Genomic DNA, 21,280 nt, shown 5'->3' on the forward strand with positions numbered 1-21,280 from the left:
TGGATACAGTATTAAATAAAACAAAAATCTTTGTCCTTATGCGCTTAGCTAGCTAGCACTTATTTTGTTTTTTAATTTACATCCAAGTTAGCATATAGTGCAAAAATGATTTCAGGAGTAGATTCCAGTGATTCATCCCCTACATTTAACACCCAGTGCTCAGCCCAACAGGTGTCTTCCTTAATGCCTCTTACCCTTTTAGCCCATCCCCCCTCCCACAGCCCCTCCAGCAACCCTATGTTTGTTCTCTATATTTAAGAGTCTCTTATGTTTTGACCCCTCCCTGTTTTTATATTATTTTTGCCTCCCTTCCCTTATGTTCATCTGTTCCGTGTCTTAAAGTCCTCATATGAGTGAAGTCATATGATATTTGTCTTTCTCTAATTTCGCTTAGCATAATACCCTCTAGTTCCTTCCACATAGTTGCAAATGGCAAGATTTCATTCTTTTTGATTGCCGAGTAATACTCCATTGCGTATATATATACCACATCTTCTTTATCCATTCATCCGTCAGTGGGCATTTGGGCTCTTTCCATACTTTGGCTATGGTCGATAAGCTAGCTAGAACTTATATAGCACTTATTAAATGTTAGACATTGTCCTTACTACCGTGTGTATATTAACACCTCTATACCAGTATTATCCTCATTTCACAAATAGCACAAAGGGGTTAAACAACCCACTTAAGGTGGCCTCAGGAGCCAGGCTTTTAACCTCCTAAGTGTTCTGCCCAAACTGCATTCCAACTGGACCAATAAAGGAAGGAGCTGACCAGGCCACAGCAGGACATTCAGAATTTATCTTTTGTGCGAAGGGACATTATTAAAGGGCTTGAGGGGCACCTGGATGGCTCAGTCTGTTAAGCATCTGATTCTTGGTTTTGGCTCAGATCATGATCTCACGGTTTGTGAGATCAGGCCCCATATCGGGCTCTGTGCTGCCAGTGTGGAGCTTGCTTGGGATTCTCTGTCCCTCTCTGTACCTCTCAAAGTAAATAAATATCTTAAAAATTTTAAAAAGAAAAGAGTTTGAAGCAGGTGATGACTTATAAGGATTCCCCTGGCTGTTCCCATGAGGGACTCATATGCCATTCCAAGTGAGAAGATGGGTCAGGTCTGGTCAGGTCTTCATTTAACCGACTGAGCCACCTAGGTGCCCCTTCTTCCTGAGGTCTTTCTAAAATGTGCATTTGGTTGTGTGGCACTTAGGCTAAAAATCTTTTAATACCTTATTACTATTTAGATAATTAATGTTATTTTTTATTTTTTTAATGTTTATTTATTTTTTAGAGAGACAGAGACAGAATGCGAGTGGGTTAGGGGCAGAGAGAGAGGGAGACACAGAATCCGAATCAGGCTCTAGGCTCTGAGCTGTCAGCACAGAACCCGAGGTGGGGCTCGAACCCATGAGATCATGACCTGAGCTGAAGTCAGACGCTCAATCGACTGAGCCACCCAGGCGCCCCTGATAATTCATATTCCAGGGCAAGGAATCTGGAACCTTCCAGTTCCCAACTGTCCATGCTCTATGACTGATTCCTCAGTTCACCTGGCAAACTTCTAATTTTTCAAGACCAAACTGGTATTGCTCATCAGATCCTTTCCCACCTAGCAAGCCAAGTGCTTTCTTGTCAGTGTTGCCACAGAATCCTGTAATGTGTCTTGAGCAAAGACTGTAACTGACAAAGCACCATCTTTCTGCTTATGGCTCCTGTTCCCAGAAGACCTGGGACCTAGTAAGCACAGAACAAGGCAGAGATTGGAAGCTTTACCACATCATTGAAACTGCTGGTATGGATTTGGCCTCCTTGGTAGAGTACAGAATCAGCACTATGAAAGGTGCAGTAATATCTGTCCTTAGTCCGAGAAGGTTCATACATGTCTCAGCCCTTCCCACACACCAGTCAACAGGTTGACTTTTTCCTCTTTCTTTATTGTTAGACACAATGTATAAACACGTAAAACAGGAAACAGCAGGGATCCTCTTGGGCCTCAAAAAACAGCAAGGAAGAGATCCCAGAAACTTTTTTAGAGTACAAGACATGGTGCCTGAACCAAGGGCATGGAAGGCAGGCCAGAGCCAGCAGAGAGCTGGACTAAAGGCTCCTTTCCTCTCCCCAGCGCCAGGATAACCCCAGGGAGCCCTTTACCAGCAGCCAGTCCTCAGAGGCAGAAGGACACCCAAGGGAACTCTTTACCAGAGAGTCTTCCCCTCCTGGAGAGAAAGGCAACACCCAGAGTAACTAAAAGCTCTATCTTCCCACCCTTGCTCCCTGGAGAGCTGTAACCGAAGAAAAGGAGAGAAGTGTCCCTCGTCACTCTGACCCTCTCCCCAGCTGCCTCCATACTTGGCGTTTACCAAAGCCTTTTCCAGCTCAGACCCTGACTAGACCCACCAGGTGCCCAAAGTTTGCTGGGGAGGTTGGGGAGGGGAAGAGGCTGGGTGTGACACCAAACAGATCTTTTATTTGCAGTCGTCAGTGGGGCCGTTTCTTGTTGCTTATTTGTTTGCTGGCCTGCTCTTCCAGCTGCATGGCCAGGCGCAAGGCCTTGATGACATCTGGAGGGAAGGAGTGGTGGTGCACTGGGGGTTAGTGGGTGTCCCAGAAGCCCCGTTCCCTCAGGGCAGAGGCCCCATCCTCCAGCCACACCCACCTCGCAGGGCTGAGAAGTGCTTGGCTTGCTGGACCAGGGCAGACTCTGTCTTGTTCACAAAGGTCTCCAGGTCATAGTCTGGCTGCTCAGTCATCTCGGAGAGCTCAAGCCAGCCTGGCCCTTGCTGCAATGACATGGGGGGGGGGGGGGGGGGGAACCTTGTTAGTTCAAAAATGACCAAATAAACTTAGCAAATTATTCCTGGGCCCCTACCATCTGCAATGCAGACAACCTAGGCAAGATGCCCACTCCTTAAGCCATAGCTTGTGCTCTGCTTCTTGACCTGCTCCTGTAGAAATCTTCATCTGGAATTCATCCTCTTCCCTACCCCAAACTTGTCCCTCTCCCCCGGTCAGATGAATGTCACAATCTGTCTTGATGCCAAGCAGGAAATGGGAATAATAACTTTATTCTTTCACCCTGCTGGTCCCTAAATCCTACCAATTCTGCTTCTTAAATGGCACCTGAGTCTCATGTCCTCACTCCAGTCTCATGGTGACCATGACCACACTCTGTCTAGGCTCCAACATCTCTCTTGAACTTTTTTTTTTTTATGTTTATTTTTGAGACAGAGAGAGACAGAACATGAGTGGGGGAGGAGCAGAGAGAGAGGTGGACACAGAATCTGAGGCAAGTTCCAGGCTCTGAGCTGTCAGCACAGAGCCCAATGTGGGGCTCGAAGCCACAAAGTGTGAGATCATAACCTGAGCCAAAGTCAGGCACTTAACCGACTGGGCCACCCAGGTGTCCAGAACTTTTTTTTTTTTTTTTTTAATGTTTATTTTTGAGAGAGAGAGAGACAGAAGAGTGACAGAGAAAACATGGGGGAGGGGCAAAGAGAGGGAGAAACAGGATATGAAGTGGGCTCTGTGCTGACAGCAGCTAACCTGACGCAGGGCTCAAACTCACGAATCATGAGATCACGACCTGAGCCCAAGTCACTTAACTGACTGAACCACCCCAGGTGCCCCTCTTGAACTCTTTATAACAATCTCCTAATTTCTCATAACTCCTAAGTGCCTCTACTCATGCTCTCCCTCATTCCCAAACCAGACTCCACATTGCAGCCACAGTGATGTACCTAAAGCTGTGATAAGACCACGTCATCTGATCTGACCATACTCTACTCCCTTCAAAGGTATCCACTGCCCTCATAACCAAGTCCAGGCCTTTGGAGTGAGCCATAGGTCTTTTAGCATCAGGTTACCTGTTGACCTAGACACATACTTAATCAATGTCCCTTGCTTACATCTTTTGCTTTGAGTAGAGTGAACCTCTCATTCTTTCTGAAAATACCATGTCCTTTCACACATTTGTACCCTGAGCACTCCAGGGAGGGAGGACATGCCTAAGCGCTTACTCTTCATGTTCCCTTCTCATTTCTGAGTGGCCCAAGGTCCTTCTTTCTGCACTGCACCCTTCCCTGAATACCCCACTGGCAGAGTGCACTCTTGGGCCTCCCCTCCCCTCTCCCTGTTCTCCCACAGCAGGAGTCACAGCAGCACCAGCATCTACCACTTACTATACACTAACCATGTGCTGGGCACTGTTTTAAAAGCATATCTCTTAATCTTCAGATACAATCATCCTGTCTTGCCCACTTCAGAGATGAAAAAACTGAGGCCCAGTGATGCTAAATGACTTTCCTAAAGAAATCAGCTTATAAATAGAAGAGTCAGGGGAAAAAAAAACAACTCAGAAGAGTCAGGATTGAGCAAGTCTTACTTTAGGGCATGCTATCCATACTTGATGTTTTTGGTCCTTGGTTTTAGCACAGGAGTTGGCATATAGAAAGTACTCACCAAACATTCACTGAGTAAACAAGCCAAGATCTCTGCAAAGAAGTCATTCTCCAAAACCTCGATCAGGAACACAGAGGGGAGAGACTAGCTCTGGCTAGGAGGATGGAGGAAAGCCTGTGTAGGCCAGGCTGGAGAAAAGGGTATGGTAATTCATTGTTCTAGAACAGCTAGATGAATAGGTGGACAATTGAGGAATACTAGGTAAAGGTCTGCCTCTTGCCATCCCTACCTGAAGACCTGTGGGAGCAAAGCCCAGGTCATGCTCAAGGAATGGTTCTGAGCACTGCTGAGGGCCTGTGCTGGGGTGGATATCCAGTCCATCCCTAACCAGGACCAGTTCATCACCTGTATTATCTCCTTGAGCTCTTCCATGGCCCTCTCCTCCAACTCCCTGATCTGAGACATGGCTTCATTAAAGCTGGACATCTGCGAAGACAGTTCCTCCTCTTCTTTGGAGAACTGAGGGGCCAAAAGGAGAGGTACAACAGTATGGCCTAGTTTCCCTCGATAGGCCACGTTTCCATCCTGCCTGGCCCCACCCTACACCTTACATTGCTTGTGATCAGGGACCCATGGGAGCTGGCTTCCATCTCTTCTGTTTCCATTTGAGTTGGTTGCTCACCACTGGATCCACTGTGGGGGCTCAGCTCCTTGACCCTGAGGAACAAGAAGGTCTCAGATCCCACAGGAACCTCTTTGGCACTCACAGGACTGCAGCATCACTCAGACCATGAGGCTCAGCAGCTTTTACATTGGCCAAGCTGCCATGCTGGCTTCATATTAAGGCTTGAAGGGGACTGGGACATGTCTGAACTCAGATTCACTGAGTCACAGAAGAATATACAGTAGGCACTGGGGCTCCAGACTTCCTCCCTCTTCCTTTCCCCCCTCCTGCACCCGTCTCCCCATCCCACTGGTCATGGGTACTAGTACCTGTCTGCATATCTCAGTGTGTTTAAAGTATATTCGCAGGAGCTTATGCCTGGTGAGATCATGGCAATCTGCAAAACGGGGAAATAGGCAGTTAAGGGTTGAGGATCACAGGGTAGGGTAAAGGCGCTGGACTGCCTAGTACTGGATACTGCCAGGAGTCGTCTCTTTGAGCTGCTGACACCCACACAGTATTGGGGTGGAGAGCTAACTAAGTGCCTAGTCTGTGCCAGGCAATTTGCCCCAGGCACTGAAAACTAAGGCACCTTAAAAATTGGTTCCCTGCCTTTAAAGGTGCATCTGGATACCCCTGTTGTTTTATCTCTTTATGGACTCTTTCACCAAGGTCACATCTCAAGGCTCTGTGGCTTAGTCAGAAATTCCTACCTTCCCTAGTAGACAGGGAAGAGGAAGGAAGGAGGAAGGAATCTCCAGTAGGAAGAGGAGATTCCTTAGAGGGGAAGAAGGCAGATCCTAGCTAGCAGGCTTGTAGATTAAATAAGGAAGGGAACAAAAAGTCATTTGAGGCCATACCCCTTTCCTGTGTACTTAATTAGGAGCCAGTGAACCTGAGGGAAACCATAGAAGGGGAGAATTTTGCTTTCCTGCTTTCCCACAGGCCATCCTTCTGAATTCTGGGGCCCTTTTCATCAGGTAAGGCCCTTTTGGACCCCAAACCAAGAGCTGCACAGACATATAGTAAAGGGAGCAGATCCTCTCCTTCCCTCTTGAATAGGCAAAGAGGAACCTGGTACTAAAAAGCAGTGGGGGGTGCCCAGTAAAGTTTGAGCCTGGAAACCCAGGTAGCCAAGGGCACCAAGCCTTCTGCCCAGAGACAGGACTCAATGTCTTCCTATACCACCTCCAAAGTGACCCTACTCACCATGCAGGTCCTTGAGTTCTCCCCGATAAAGGAGTCCCTCAGCACCTGTGTCAGCTTGCTCTCTCGAAATGGGGTGTGAGCCTTGTTCTGTCCCAGGGCCCTGATGCACTCCTGTGGGGCAGCAGGAGCCACTGAGGTCCCTTTCTTCCTCTTGAGTTGCCCATTCCCTCCCTCTCTCCCTCCCTCCACCAGCAGTCCTCCGGGCCAACCACCTGTTTAGGCCCTGTTACCTTCAGAGCCAGGAGACTCTTGTTGATTTCTGCACCCTCCATGCGAGTCTGCCGGTCAGCACTGGAAGTGTCCGCACCTCTCTCATTCCCTGCCAGATCCACCAAAGAGAACTTGCCATGCACTCTCCCTTTGGCCCGAAGAAGAATCTGGAAGCAGGCATGGGAGCGGGAAGAGTTGGAGTTGGCAAATGTCTGCCCAGAAGTCCTGTGGCAAAGGAGGGCAAAGAAAGGTTATGAGCCACTGTGGCTCCCCAGAGTTCAAGCCATCCCACTCCACAGCACTGAGTTCTCTGTACAAAGGACACAGGTCAAGACTCTAAGCAGTCCTGTGTTTTCTTATCCCAGATTTCTGTTTTGCCCTTCCTGGGCAGCAGCTTTCCCTCTACCTCCAGATCTGGCAAGTTTTCCTGCAGTGAAAGTACTAGATTCTGTGCTAGGCCTTAGCCAGCCCAGAGGGCCCAAAAGCACATGGGGAAGGGGAGTTGCCTATGTTGCAGGGCACATGAGGAGGAGGGGTTGTCATGAACCACTTGTGAAAGCTTGAGAGGCTTGGAGAGGGCAACCCCCTCCCTGGGCCTCCATAAGCCACCCAGCATTCCACTGCACCATGCCTGGTGGAAGAGCACTTCCCTACCTCTGTATAGAAGCTATGACCCCATCCCTTCCAGCCCAGACTAGATCCAGAGCTTGTCTCCTACCACAGAGGGAGGGGACAGCAAGAAGAAACCTAGAGAAGTCAGGAAGGATGATTTGGGGTAAGGACCTGGAAATAAAGTCTACCTTGGTTAGATTTAAGACACTTGCTCCTGATGAGCCTCTTGCCCTGGGTCATCTGCCCTATTGAGAGTCCTTACGGCAGAGGCCCTCACAGCCCTCACCAAGCTGCAGAGAGTGGCGCTCTGTGGAAACAGCAATGGGCTCAGAGCGGGGGTCTATCACCTGAACCGGGCATTAGGTGGCCCCTTCCCCTCACCAGAACTCTGACCTGCAGGCACTGCCTATGTCGATCATCTTGATGACATCGTCAGCACAGCTAACCAGATGCTCCTGTAGCCCCACCACCTGCACCTGCTGCTTGCCGTCCTCCAGCACGCGCAGCTTAGCTTTCTTGTTGAGCAGATCAAACAGCTGTGCCAGGCAGGGGAACAAGGATAAGGCCATTAGGTCCTGGACACCCTACCTACACCCCCTCCTTCAGGGCCTGTCCCAGCTTAGATAAGAGCTGGCAGCAGAGAAGGCAGAGAGAAGCTAAGCTGGGTGGCGGGCAGTACACTTGAAAGCTGAATCAGGCTGCCTCAGCTTGATATGACCCTGCTACTTTGCCAGCTATGGGAGCCTCGACCAGTACTTAACTACTCCAGGCTTATTCCTCATCTGCAGAATAATGATGGGAATACTTCCTCATAGGTTATAACGATTGAATGAGTTGAGACAAGTGCTTAGCACATGATACTACACCAATAATCAACATTAGCCATTATTATTATCAAGATCCTGCTCTGAGGAAGGCAACTCTGCAAAAGCAGAGCACAGAGGTAGAGGTAGAGGTAGAAGGTATGGAGTATAAGGGGTAGGGGAGAGAGTGAGAGAAAGAGAGTATGAACATGAAAATGAATGTACACAATCAGGGGAAGAGTAGAAAGGTGATAAGGAAGTGGGTCGAGGGAGGACAGGGCACACACAAGGCAAACCTCCCATGTGAGACATGTGAGAAGGAGCCCCGAGGAGTGTTCCTGCCATACTTGCTGAGCTTGGGCACCATCCCACCATCAGATGAAACCTCCCACAATGATAGGACAGAGCAGCCCATTAAAGGCTTGACAGCCCACAGGCTGCTTGGTTTCTACAATTTCTAGCCAACCTCAAGGTTTTAGAAAGTTCAGTGGCCCTAACAGTAGAGACGGGCTCCCTGCCAGCTAGCTACCTTCCCATTATAGATCTCAAAGAAGGTCACATAGACTTCCAGGCCCAGGTTCCGGAAGCGAGGCTGATTCTTCAGGAGGAAGACATCTCGGGCTATGAGAGAGAGCCTGGATTAAGTAAGCAACCTGCCTTTCTGTGCCCAACCCAAGTGGGGCAGAACACACTACTTACAGGCCATGGCATAGATCCCTTTGGATGCATTCTGGGCTTTCCCAGAGAGGTCTCCGCCCATAGTCTGCAAACGGAAGGGGCAGAAGACTGTGGTAAAGGACCCTGGGCCTAGGCCAGAGCACTAGTGGCTCCATTACCACAGTGGGCCACCACATCAAAGCTGAGAAGCTGTACCTGCTAAGGCATCTGGCACAACAAGAGTGTCTGGTGATAGGGCATCTGTACCAAGGGGACTTTCTGCAAGCAACTTACCTGCTTCCTTTACAGGGACCCAGTGTGACACCATGGGCTGGTTTGCTCCCTGCCCGGGCTGAATACTCACATGTGTCTTGCCACTTCCTGTCTGGCCATATGCAAAACAGGTTGCCTTTCCCCCTTCAAAGATTGTCTGGACCAGTGGCCTTGCTGTGAACCTGGGAGAAAGGACAGGAAAGAGTATACATCTCTCCCCAAAATGTGCTCCCTAGAATGTGGTCCTACTGCCCTTCCACTTCAGAACTACTGCAGTCTTCAATTCCTCCTTCCAAACAATAGCACTCCTCTTCTGCAAAGTGGTCCCACTGGACCCCAGCCCCACTTGCAAATCTGAAATTCTCCCAGCCAACTGGGGAGGGCTGGACTGACCTGCCAAGAGTAAGCTGGTGGCCTACACTCTAACTGAGCCATCAGCCCTTTGTCTGACTCTGGAGACCCAAGATGAAACCCTGAGCTTAGTAGCTGACTGCCAGCATAAGAAACACTACAAAGATCAGAGGAAACCCTCTAAAGTAGGAGTCTAAAACATTTTAGGCCACATAGGTCTCTGTCACCTTTTTTTTTTTTTAAAGATTTTATTTTTGGGGCGTCTGGGTGGCTCAGTCGGTTAAGCGTCCGACTTCGGCCCAGGTCACGATCTCGCGGTATGTGAGTTCGAGCCCCGCGTCGGGCTCTGTGCTGACTGCTCAGAGCCTGGAGCTTGTTTCAGATTCTGTGTCTCCCTCTCTCTCTGACCCTTCCCCGTTCATGCTCTGTCTCTCTCTGTCGCAAAAATAAATAAACGTTTAAAAAAAAAAAATTTAAAAAGATTTTATTTTTAAGTAATCTCTGCACCCAAATGGGGCTAGAACTCACAACACTGAGATCAAGAGTTGCACCTTCCACTGACTGAGCCAGTCAGGCACCCCACTACCACATTAAAAAAAAAAAAACAGTTTATTTATATGCTAACTAAATTGGATGTAAATTTAAAAAATAAATTAAAAAAAAATTTTTGAGAGAGAGAGACAGCAAGCACGCACCCATGTCAGGGAGGGGCAGAGAAAGAGGGGGGACAAAGGATCCAAAGCAGGCTCCACGCTGACAGCAGAGAGCCCAACATGGGGCTTGAACCCAGAAACTGTGAGATCGTGACCTGAGCGGAGGTCAGATGCTTAACTGACTGAGGTATCCAGGTGTCCCTTACTGTCACATGTTTTTAAAAACGATCCTTTAAAAACACAGAAACCATTCATTCTTATTTTGAGAACCATATAAAAAGGAATTGCAGGGGCGCCTGGGTGGCTCAGTCAGTTAAGTCACTGACTTTGGCTCAAGTCATGATCTCATGGTTCGTGGGTTTGAGCCCAACATCAGGCTCTGTGCTGAACACTTGCTTGGAGCCTGGAGCCTGCTTCAGATTCTGTGTCTCCTTATCTCTCTGCCCCTCCCCAACTTGTGCTCTGTCTCATGCTGTCTCTCAAAAATAAATAGATAGATAGATAGATAGATAGATAGATAGATAGATAGATAAAGGAATTGCAAACCAAATTTGGCCCATGGGCTATAGTTTGTCAATCTCTGGTCTAGAGCAGTGTTGTTTATAGAACTTTCTGTGGTGGTGGACATGTTCTTTACTGTGCTAATAGCAGCCACTACCACAGGTGGCTGTCAAGCTCTTAAAATGTGGCTAGTGTGACTAATGAATTGAATTCTGGGACACCTGGGCAGCTCAGCCAGCTAAGCATCTGATTTCAGCTCAGGTCATGATCTCACTGTGAGTTCAAGCCCTGCGTCGGGCTCTGTGCTGACAGCTCAGAGTCTGGAGCCTGCTTCAGATTCTGTGTCTTCCTCTGTCTCTGCCCCTCTCCTGCTTGTGCACGTGCTCTCTCTCTCTCAAAAATAAATAAACATTAAAAAAAATTTTTTTTAAATGAATTCTGAGACACCTGGCTGGCTCAGTTGGTAGAGAAAGCAATTCTTGATCTCAGAGTTGTGAGTTCAAGCCAAAAAAAAAAAGAAAAAAAAAAAAAAAAGAATTGACTTCTTAATTTTATTTAACTTTCATTTGAATAGCCACATGAGGCTGGTGGTGCTGTATTAGATAGAGCAGTCCTAGTCTTTGCTGAGTCTGCTAAGCTCAGTGGGTAATGGAGTGGCTGTATAAGACACTGGAAGAATCCCTTCGACCTGCCCAACCCAGCCTCAGAGAGTACAATGGGTAATACCTCACTTGTAATCCATTTGAGGATGCACTGCTAAAGATGCAAAATGGGATGTGACAAGCCCAAACTGGGCCTTCCTGGTGCCAGGAGACAGAGCCAGAACCAGCTCTGTAATGGCTGATCCAAAGAAAATATGAGGAGGCCAAGAAAGGCCTCAGAGATCAGTGTGGCAGTGAATAGTACAATACCCCACATTGACAAGAGGAAGGCTGGGAAAGGGAAATAAAGGAGGCCAAGAAACTAACCTGTAGACAACTTCATTTGAAGCTGTTTCATCAAATGCAAAGTCAAAGCAGAAGGCTTGGTTCTCCAGATACTTTGTTAAGTCCACTTTTAACTTGGGCTCATGGACCAAGAGGAGGCCTTTGCTGGGAACAGAAATCACATCAACTTCTTTCTTGGCCAATTCTGCAGAAGAAGAGTATTTCAGGGGATGATTCCTGGACATGGAGAAGGTCAGTCAGTCAAAAGCCTCCTTCTGACTGATCAGGGCTTACCTTGTTTATTTAGCGGGCGTTTCCTCACACAGACACATATCCTGTGCTCTTCGATCTTCAAAAGGATGAAAGAAGACAACCAACCACCAAAAGGTCAGAGCAATACTGAAAGAACTCCTCCTCTTCCAATCCCATCTCTGGCTCATTCAAGGGCCAAGACCTAATACTGGGACCCCAGCTCCACCATTAGTTACTCTCAAAAACAGTCAGGCAGCTTTGAATTTCCTTCCCAGTTTTCTCACCCTGCTGCCTGCAGGTTTCAGTGCTACTTACACGATTATTAGTAAGGATCTAGCCAACCTATGGAAGTGAAGAGGGTGACACTTTATGCAGCGGACTCTCCCATCCAGCCTTGCTAGCTCCAGCCCATTAAAGGTATTAAAAATATCCTCAAGGGTAAGTGGAGATTCTTGCAAGCTCTCACACCCTTAAAGAGGAGATTTCTCTCTCAATTGTACACACACTCAGGAAGGAGAGATAGAAGCCTTTTAGGTTTACTTACAGGATCTGTCATAGTAAGTGGATGACATTCCAAAGTAGCCCGAAATTCTTTAATCATCCGGGCAAATTCCCAGTTTGGAAAGCTGCTGTCATACTCCTGTTTGGGACAAGGGCAAAAAAAGGACTGACTGCTGACATGTAAATGCTCTCAGAGCTTAGTGCTGAAGCATCAACAACAGCTCTTTATATACACACAGCCCTTCAGTTGACAAAGCCCTCCCACATCTTACCTTCCTCCCACCCTGGCTCTAGGCTGAGAACTCAGAAGCAAAGGCCCTGGGAACAGAGATTGGTGGTGGGGGATGGTAGGTTTTAGGCATGCATTCAACCACTCTAGGAACTAGGGCGAGGGCCACTGTCCCCTTCTTAGGAGACCAGCAGGTTGAGATTCCCTGGAGCAATTAATCCAACTGAGGGGAAGTGCTCCAAACTGGGACTTTATTGCAACCCCAAACCCCTGCCCCATATACACAATTAGGAGGTGGAGGTGGGGTTCGGGGGGAAAACAGGCAACTCTGCCCAGCAGCTCTGTTGGCCACTGCACTGTGATGGGTGTGCCTACTAGATGATCAGCATGAAATATTCCCCACCCAAAGGGCTTCAGAAAAATATCTGATTTATTTTTTCTCTGAATCCAGATGAAAAACCAGTTAAATTTCCTGGATATCAGAACTGGAGCCTCAGAAACGCTGGGGCCCAGCTATATCTCTGCTGCTGGTGAGGTTGCAATTAAGAATGCCTGTCCAAAAACCCTTGACCTAAGAAAGGTACCTGGGCTCGCTTTATTCTTGTTTCAGAGTTCTGGGCCCTCTTCTCTTCTCGCTTGTTCTTCATTTTTTCCATTTCCTTCACAATACATGATTTCCTCCGAACTGGGGAAGAAGGAAGCCCACTTTTACCTGTCTAGGCCAGCCAGCCTACTCTTTTCCAGCTGTTCTATTGAGTCAAGGGCCATTCCCAGGCCTAGGCCTTCCTTAGACCCTTGCTCTTAACCACTATATGCAAGGAGAGGAAGCAACGGATATGACTCTACCCGTTGTAGGCTAAGCCTGCAAAGTAAAGACCTGCACAAGCGCTCTAGGCCTAACCCAAGCTCTCTCCGTGTCTCTGTGGCATTTTCTCAACAACCACAAGAGGTGATACCATCCCTGATTGATTTTGATGGGCATTCTGGGCTGTTTTTCAGGTGTTGGCCAAGACTTGAGCTATGGCAACACCTCAACTACATTAGAGGGCTCCTGCCAGCTGGTGGGAACAAGGTCACCTCTTGTGAAAGACTGATGCGATGGCCACAGGAAATAAGCCCCCACATGATAAACATGGTTTGAAGTCAGGTGCCAAAGCAGGCCAGGTTTGGGAGAGGATATAACAACCTGTCCTGCACTAGGAGCAGGGCAGCAGACAGCTCAGTGTGTCTACCTGAGTTCACAGGGTTTGCAGAAGAGCTGCCTCGGATGGAATGGACTTGCTCTTCTGCCTCCTCACTGACCATCGTCAATGGTATTTCAGCCACTGCAGGGCAGGAGGGCCTAGGGGGTCCAGCTGTGGGGGAACAAGAGTCATTGGAGAAGCAGGCAGGCATACCAGAGCTGTGCTCCTCTGAGCCCTAACAGGTCGTGGGTCAGGAGGAGTGCAATTGACCGCCACTCAGCAAAACCTTGGGCTCCCACCGTGTGAGCAGAGCTTGGGCTTTTCCCCTCACTTCAGCCCAAACCCTGAACCCAACCAATCTCTACAGGGGCTGACTCCTGGGATCAAAAGTCTTAGAGGGTAGGGTGTCTGGCTGGCTCAGTCGGTAGAGCATGCGACTCTTCATCTCAGGGTTATAAGTTTGGTGTAGAGATTACTTAAAAATAAAATCTTTAAATAAAAAAGAATATATATCTTTGAAGGTATGTGAGTAGCTCAGCATGGACTTCACCACAAAGGGAAAGCCTCTAAAGGCCTAAAGACTTTAGGCTTCATCTAAGCTTGGGTTCTTAGGCCAGGGAGTATTTGGAAGAAAAAGCGAGACTTCTCCAAGTCTTGGAACCTGGGTTAAGAGGGACAAAGACTGAAAAGCCAGGAGTAACAGAAACCTGAGCAACAACATATTGATTCAACCCCAGAAAGCCCATGACAACTTGCTACTTCCCATACCTGGTTGTGACCCTCTTGTTTACATTCATTTTATTAGAGCTGAATTTGATACATGTAAGATGTAATGACTGTCTATCTTACACAATCTGTACCTGCTTTATCTAATAAAAGTTAATTAAAAATATTTTTCAAATTCTATTTATATGAAGTCCAAAAAGGGAAAAATCTAATTTATGGTATCAGAAGTCAAGATTATAGGTACTTAATATAGGGGCTTATGAACTGGAAGGGAACTTGAGGGGGATTTTTGGGTTGCTCATAATACTTTGATTGAGTTATGTGAGTACGTTCGGTTTGTGAACTAAATGATATGGTCGCTTTTCTTTGTGTGTGTGTGTGTGTGTGTGTGTGTGTGTGTGTGTGTGTGTGTTTCAATAAAATTAAAGAGTAAAATTATTAAACGATTTCCAAATAAGGGAGCAGAATAGAACTGAAGACAGGGGAATGTAGAAATCTCAGGGTATTTCAGAACAGGGACAGGGCAATATATGAGCAGCTGCTGCAGAGCCTCAAACAGGAAAAACAAATTCATTACTCACTGGGAACTGAAAACTGCTTGCGGGAATTTGTAGACGCTGGTAGCTCCACCTCCATATCATTCTCCTGAGTGGTAATTCGAACCTCCGAGACAGTGGACATTCGGGTGGAGCGGCCTCGGAGACCTGAAACACCAAGGGCAGCAGCAGCCAATCAGTGGGGCATGATCAGGAGGGCTGATGGGGGCCACTAGGGGGCAACCCTCCAAGATTCTGTATAGGGTGGGATGGGTCCAGATCACCAGGAAAAAGAGCCCAACTTCCCACTCCTTCCACCCAAGGAAAGGAAAAATTAGAAAGGCCAAGTACTAGTGACCCCAAAACTAATCTATTCACATTCTGCCAATATGAGAGCTCCCAAGGGCAAGGATATCTCCCACAAGAGCAACTGTCCTGAGTAAATGGAGGGACCTACAGCCAATCCGAAATCCTTTCTGAAGAGACAGACCTAATCCCTGGAAAAAAGCATTATTAACCTTAACAGCAGCAACACCTATCATTGTACAATCTTCCCATACTTCAAAACAACATTGTAAGGTAAATATCAGTCTTCCCATCTGATGGAAGGGGACAATAAGGCTCAGAGAAATTAAGGAACTTCCACACAGTAGTAAGTGTTGGAGCCAGGATGTTAACCCAAAACTATTAGATTCCAAAGTCTGGGATTTGGATTTTGGATTTTTCCACTGCTTCAGGATGCTTTCCAGAGCCAGACCTGGGGCACATCATCAGAAACCCATGGGTCAGCTACACTGATTTTCTGGAATCTTATAAGAATGCTTAACTGAGAGAAACAACTGAGTTATATTTGAATTCTTATTAATTTCTACCCATTTATATAGTTTACCTCCATAAGAGAGAAACAATTCATCACCTATAAAGTAAGTCAGAAATTTGGAAATAGAACACATGGTATAGGGGCGCGTGAGTGGCTCAGTCAGTTAAGTGTCCGACTTCAGTTCAGGTCATGATCTCACAATTTGAGTTTGAGCCCCCCACATCGAGCTCTGCTGTCAGCACAGCACCTGCTTCGGATCCTCTGTCTCCTCCTCTCTCTGCCCCTCCCCCACTCATTCTGTTGCTCATTTTCTTTCTTTCTTCCTTCCTTCCTTTCTTTCTCTCTCTTTCTTTCTTTTTTCTTTCTCTTTCTCTCTACCCCCTCCCTCCCTCTCTCTGCCCCTCCCCTGCTCACACTCTCTCTCAAAATAAATACACTTAAAAAAAAAAAAAAAAAAAAAAAGCACTTCTTGAAGTATGATTGAAATACCAAAAACTATAGATATCTAATGTGTTTAACTTGATATTTTGGAGATAAATAAACACCCATGAAACTATCATTATAATCAATGCTATAAACTTACCCATCTCTTCCTAAGGTTTGCTCCCACTCTCTTTGCTTTGTATTTTGTTTATTTTTGTTTTGTGGTTAGGGTATTTATTATAAGATCCACCCTCATAGTAAAATTTCAAGTATATAATACAGTGTTGTTAATCACAGGCCAGATGTACATTAGATCTCGAGGACTTATTTCTCATAACTGAAACTTTGTACCTTTTGACCAAAACCTCCCTGTAGGTTTGATTCTTCTTCACTAAGATGCTTAGAAGACAGGGCAGGACTCAGCCCACATAGAGCCACCTGCTAAAGTGGAGCAATGAGTCTATTTCACAGCTTCCTGTGCCCCAGGAATATTATCCTGGGCTCAAACCCCATGACGATAAGCCAGTAAAAATCTATTTACCTTCCTTAGGAGCAGGAATTTTGGAGTTGACTGATCTGCGTTTTTGTTTCTGTAAAATAAAAACAAAAACATCACAATATGTGGTTCCTATCAATTTTCAAGGACTTATCTTAGATCCATGTGTTATGCTGAAGTCCTAGGCAGTTCCATAAAATCAGCAAAAGCCAACAAGCCAAGCAAATCATCTGGGGCACTGGTTCAGCCAGATGACAAGCACCTACCTGGACTGTTACATTTTCCTGCAGGGGCAGATTGTCTTTTGGGTGTAAGGGAAGAAGTTGTAAAAGCTCTGGGTTTATTGCGGCCACATCATCAAAATCAATCTGCAAAGAGCAAGTAAAAAATTTCAGTGGAACAACATAGCTTCTTCAACCCAATTGGATCTCTACAACCAATGCTAGTACTCCTAGATTCAGACATTATCAACTTTTAAGTTCCACCAAGTACCAACAACTATAAACAAATAGCCCTTAGTCACGGTTTACCATCTAGATGAATACTGGTTTCTGATTGCCAAGCCAATGGTAGATGTTGGTGATGAGAACGAGGTAAAGAGGAGGACAGACAGACAGGTAACCAGTCAGGTAGTCCACAGTAGATGTAGGCCACTTGGTTTCCCTACTGTTCTGCTGGGCAGTGAGGTCCTGCTGGGCACAGTCCCCTGAGCACCTCTTGCTAGATGACACGGAGGAGGAAACAAGTTCTAACTGTCCCGGCAATAGTCAAACTGGAGGGCCCTTCAGGATCTTATGGGCGGGGACAAGTTCCCAAGAGCTGCTACCTAACCCTAAGTCTACCTACATTTTCTACTGGGCCCAGAAACTTCTTCCCCAATAACAACTTCCTGCACATGCCTGCAGTTGAGGTCACAATTCTAGGTTTACATCACCAGAGCCCTGTCACCCTCCAGGAGCAACTCAAACTTCATCAGCATACTTCACAGCAGTTCACACACACCAAAATAGTACCAACCAATCTTTTTTTTTTTTTAAGTTTTTTTTTTTTAATGTTTTTATTTATTTTTGAGACAGAGAGAGACAGAGCATGAGCAGGGGAGGGGCAGAGAGAGAGGGAGACACAGAATCTGAAGCAGGCTCCAGGCTCTGAGCTGTCAGCACAGAGCCCGACGAGGGGCTTGAACTCACAGACTGTGAGATCATGACCTGAGCTGAAGTCGGATGCTAACCGGCTGAGCCACCCAGGTGCCCCAGTACCAACCAATCTTGAAATGTTTCAGAGCTGAAGCATGTACTCCAGGGTGAAAGCTTTAACTCCTACAATGCAACCTATATTTATTAATTAGTTTATTCAAACATTTATTAGGCACAATTAAGGCAATAGGGGGAAGATATTCAAAGATGAATTAAGACATATATTGCCCTGGCCTTCAGTTAGCTCCTATTCTTTTTTCTTTTTTAAGTTTATTTATTTAAGAGAGAGAGAGAGAGAGAGAGCACATGCTCACATAAAGGGCAGAGAGAGAGAATCCCAAGCAGGCTCTGCACCATCAGTGCAGAGCCAGACATGGGGGTTGAACGCATAAACAGTGAGATCATGACCTGAGCTGAAGTTGGATGCTTAAACGACTGAGTCACCCAGGTGCCCCTAATTAGCTCATATTCTAATGGAAAAGTCATATGCACAGAAGGCAAGAAACCAAAGCAGCACAGGATAAACAGGGACAGAGTACTGTTTAAAAGCAAAAGCTCACGGGTACTTTAATAACCACACTTTTGTCCCCAATTCTTGGACAGCTATAGACCCTTACTACACATTCCTCCCATTTCCAACACTTAAACCATAGAAAACAGACAATATAGGAGATCATTGTTTTAACCCTAGTTCTGACATTAACTCTCACACTGATGATTCAGGGTGAGCATCCCAGGAGGAAGGAGTAAGAATGACTGTGTGAAGGCAGCAAGGCACTAGGCATGGACACAAAGTGGGGACCTGATGCATTAGACCTGACACAGCATACTTTGGAAGAGTGTGTGGTACAAAGAAAAAAGTTTTTATCCTGAAAAAGCTTTGAATGCCTCACTAAGAAGTTTAGACCTTATTCCAAAGGCAGTATCTGAGCTGGTGTGAGACCCAACAAGAGGTATATTTCTAAACAAACAACAAAAATAAGCAAACAAAAATCACAAGGAACTTCTAATAGCTGGTTGAAAAGAATTTTAGGAACCTCTTGATTTAAGAGCAGATATTGTAAAGTATTCAATCCTTTTATTTCTAAAATATACCACTAAGTATCTGCTTACCTACCATAAGGCACTATGCTAGACAAGTCCTTTACATGTGTTATCTCATTAAGTTCCATGAAGAGGGTCCAGGTCTGTCTTATTCACTTCAGTATTCCGTCTGGCATTTTGGAACCAGTACAAAAGTATCTGTTGAACAAATCCTCACAATAACCTTATTAAGTAGATATTATTATCATCCTCATTTTTTTGGTAAGGAAACTGATTTTCTAAGAGAGGTGGAAGCATGTCTGAGAACACAACATAGTGGCAGAGCCAGACTAGAATCCAGGTTTCCATACTCCTAGCCCAGTGAAATTTTTACCACACCACAATGCCTCTAAAACATAAATGCCTTCGTCACATCTCTCCTCTTCTCAAAATCTTCCCAAGGCTCCCAAGTACCTACAGAATAAAACCTTAAACATCTTAGTGCCAGAGATGATAACCCTCTGGTCCCCCCTTTCAACTGTCCAGCATCCTGAGCCTTCCCACTGCCTGGAGCAAGCTTCTTCACTAGTCTCGATGAAGGCCATCTATCTCACTATTGTTTCTGCTACACCTTCCCACCACATCCCCACCAGTCAAGCTCATCCTCAGTGAGTTACTACCTCTGAGCTGCTCAAGCACTATTCATCGGTGCCATTTATCACAAGTTGCCTTCTGTTACTTGGGGTTTCAGAAACATACTTTTGTCTCAACTGGGTTATCAGTTTTGCTCCCCAAACCGATATTGTAGGTAGTTTGCACTCAGAAGCTAGCGTAGGTAAGCAGGGTTTTAGGATTCTGTGCAGTTTGTCCTCTTCAAACACACCAGAAACTGTTGATTGCTTCAATTTAGATCAGGCCCAACTAAATAAAATCCTAATAGGTCCAAAGAGGACCATGTTCAAGATTAGGGAGGACAAGGCAGGATCAGAAATAAGGTTCTCACAAGTTCCATTTCCACAGAAAGCTTTTTGTTTGTCTTTAAAGTAATCTCTCTGTCCAATGTGAAGCTCGAAATCAGGACCCCGAGTCACATGCACTACCAACTGAGCCAGCCAGATGCCCCTTCACACAGATCTTATAGGGAGTAAGGTGTTAAATGTGGCAGAGGCATTTTCACAGAACTTACCTCTTTGCCCTTTGTGGCACCTCCTTCTGTCCATTCCACTGAAACACAGGATTTCTCCAAGTTCACAGTCCTTACATTAGCACTGTGAATTATGCCTACAGTATAAAAAGTCCAGAATTTACCCATCTTTTTCACTTTTAGGATCCTACAGAGATTCTCAACGTGGAGTTGGCCTGAAGGAAGGAACAGCTGCCTTTTTCTTTCTTTTTAACACTAGGAAACAAATACAACCCCTGGCTTTTAACATTCAACTCCTCACCTTTAGAACATCCCACGGTGAGGTAGGCAGGGAACAGGTCTTAAAACTGAGCTGCAGGGAATAAGGATCCATTCCCACTCAAAAGAGGGCCTACAGTGAGTGAAGGTATGTCTGGGCAGGGGAGTCACTCTAGTTCTTGGGTACTGTTCCTCAAGTCCCACTGACGCTCTGGCGCCCTCGGGTTGCCCTACGAGACGGTTATGTCTGACCATTCTCCTAATGACAGGGTATTACACCTGCCAGAGATTTGGTAGCTGCTTAACCAAAAAAAAAAGAGGGCAGAACTTCAAGCTCCTGAAAAGCAGGGATCTTTTCTACTGATTAACCCTGAATCCCAGTGCCTGACATACTGCAAGTGCGGAATATTTAGAGGAGAGTAAAGGAACCAGGAAGCCGAGGTCCCTACAAGGGCATAGCAATTTCAGCGAAGTCTGGAAGTGAAGTGAATCTAGCAACCCTAATTTTCCTGGGAGGTCCTCTGACAGGGAGGAGCCCCGCCCACTGCCGAGGATGGGAAGGGGACCCACAGCCAGCGCAGAGGCCCCTGCACCTGGGTAGAAGAGACGCAACGCTAGTGCAGAGACCCAGACCGGGTGGAAGCGGGGGAATCCCTAACAGCATCTCGGCCCTGCCGCTTGGGGAGGGGCAGTAGTTTCAGCCATCTCACAGCCCACAGGTCCCCTTGGCCTCGCGGCCCAGCCCCTCACCATTACTGCGTTGGATCTTGATGGTGAGACCGGGAAACAGGCGAGCCTGAAGCGACGAGTCCATGGGCAGTCGCGGGGAAAAGAAACGCGAAATACAAACAACCACAGCTCCGCTAACCCTACGAAGTCTTAACGCCGCGCAAACCGCCGCAGTTTAAATCCCGCGCGCCAGCGTCCCTGAGAACGTCATCACGCTGTCGCCGGCCTCGCTACCGCCAGTCCGTGGCGCCCTCCGCAGCCTTTTGGGATATGTAGTCTACGGTCGGTTTTCCGGCGCCTAAAACCGCCCATCCGTCTGGTCACACCCCTGCGCGCTGGGGCTCCTGGGAGCTTGGCCCGCACGCCGGGCTGCAGGTAGCCTGTTCCGGGAGTCTTGCTGAGAGCCTGCTGCGCGGCTGACCTCCCCAAAACTGAGAAACTCCAGTATGGTGTTTGAGACCGAGTGCGGTTGGGCCCCTACAGACATGGGTTCCAATCCCGACTTC

General features: G+C 46.9%; 1 protein-coding gene across 4 annotated transcripts; it reads right to left on the reverse strand.

The window, feature by feature from the left end:
- Positions 1-1,913: 1,913 nt before the first annotated feature.
- Positions 1,914-20,952, reverse strand: KIF2C (kinesin family member 2C). Of its 4 annotated transcripts, none has more exons than XM_047873031.1 (21): positions 20,796-20,952; positions 19,830-19,924; positions 16,691-16,792; positions 16,470-16,518; positions 14,731-14,853; positions 13,472-13,594; positions 12,824-12,924; positions 12,054-12,149; positions 11,552-11,606; positions 11,300-11,462; positions 8,918-9,008; positions 8,596-8,659; positions 8,426-8,517; positions 7,487-7,629; positions 6,502-6,706; positions 6,272-6,382; positions 5,392-5,459; positions 5,010-5,115; positions 4,804-4,917; positions 2,657-2,780; positions 1,914-2,561 (listed from the first exon to the last, which is right to left on the reverse strand). In XM_047873031.1, the coding sequence occupies exons 1-21, from the start codon at positions 20,857-20,859 to the stop codon at positions 2,479-2,481; spliced, it is 2,172 nt and encodes a 723-aa protein (XP_047728987.1). In that variant the 5' UTR covers positions 20,860-20,952; the 3' UTR covers positions 1,914-2,478. The 4 variants fall into 4 exon arrangements, with proteins under 4 accessions (XP_047728987.1, XP_047728991.1, XP_047728989.1 ...); XM_047873035.1 differs by lacking the exon at positions 20,796-20,952 and adding an exon at positions 18,738-18,862 and having other exon boundaries at positions 19,830-19,910; XM_047873033.1 differs by lacking the exon at positions 13,472-13,594.
- Between the last annotated feature and the right edge of the window lie 328 nt (positions 20,953-21,280).

The sequence above is a fragment of the Prionailurus viverrinus genome, chromosome C1, assembly GCF_022837055.1.
Source record: "Prionailurus viverrinus isolate Anna chromosome C1, UM_Priviv_1.0, whole genome shotgun sequence".
Taxonomy (NCBI): Eukaryota; Metazoa; Chordata; class Mammalia; order Carnivora; family Felidae; genus Prionailurus; species Prionailurus viverrinus.

Coding starts and splice junctions, on each gene's coding strand:
- KIF2C (XM_047873031.1), bottom strand. CDS start 20,859: ATGGACTCGTCGCTTCAGGCTCGCCTGTTTCCCGGTCTCACCATCAAG. Junction 16,793..19,829: donor GTGCCACAAAGGGCAAAGAG/GTAAGTTCTGTG, acceptor TGCTCTTTGCAG/ATTGATTTTGATGATGTGGC. Junction 12,150..12,823: donor CAAGAATAAAGCGAGCCCAG/GTACCTTTCTTA, acceptor TGTCCCAAACAG/GAGTATGACAGCAGCTTTCC.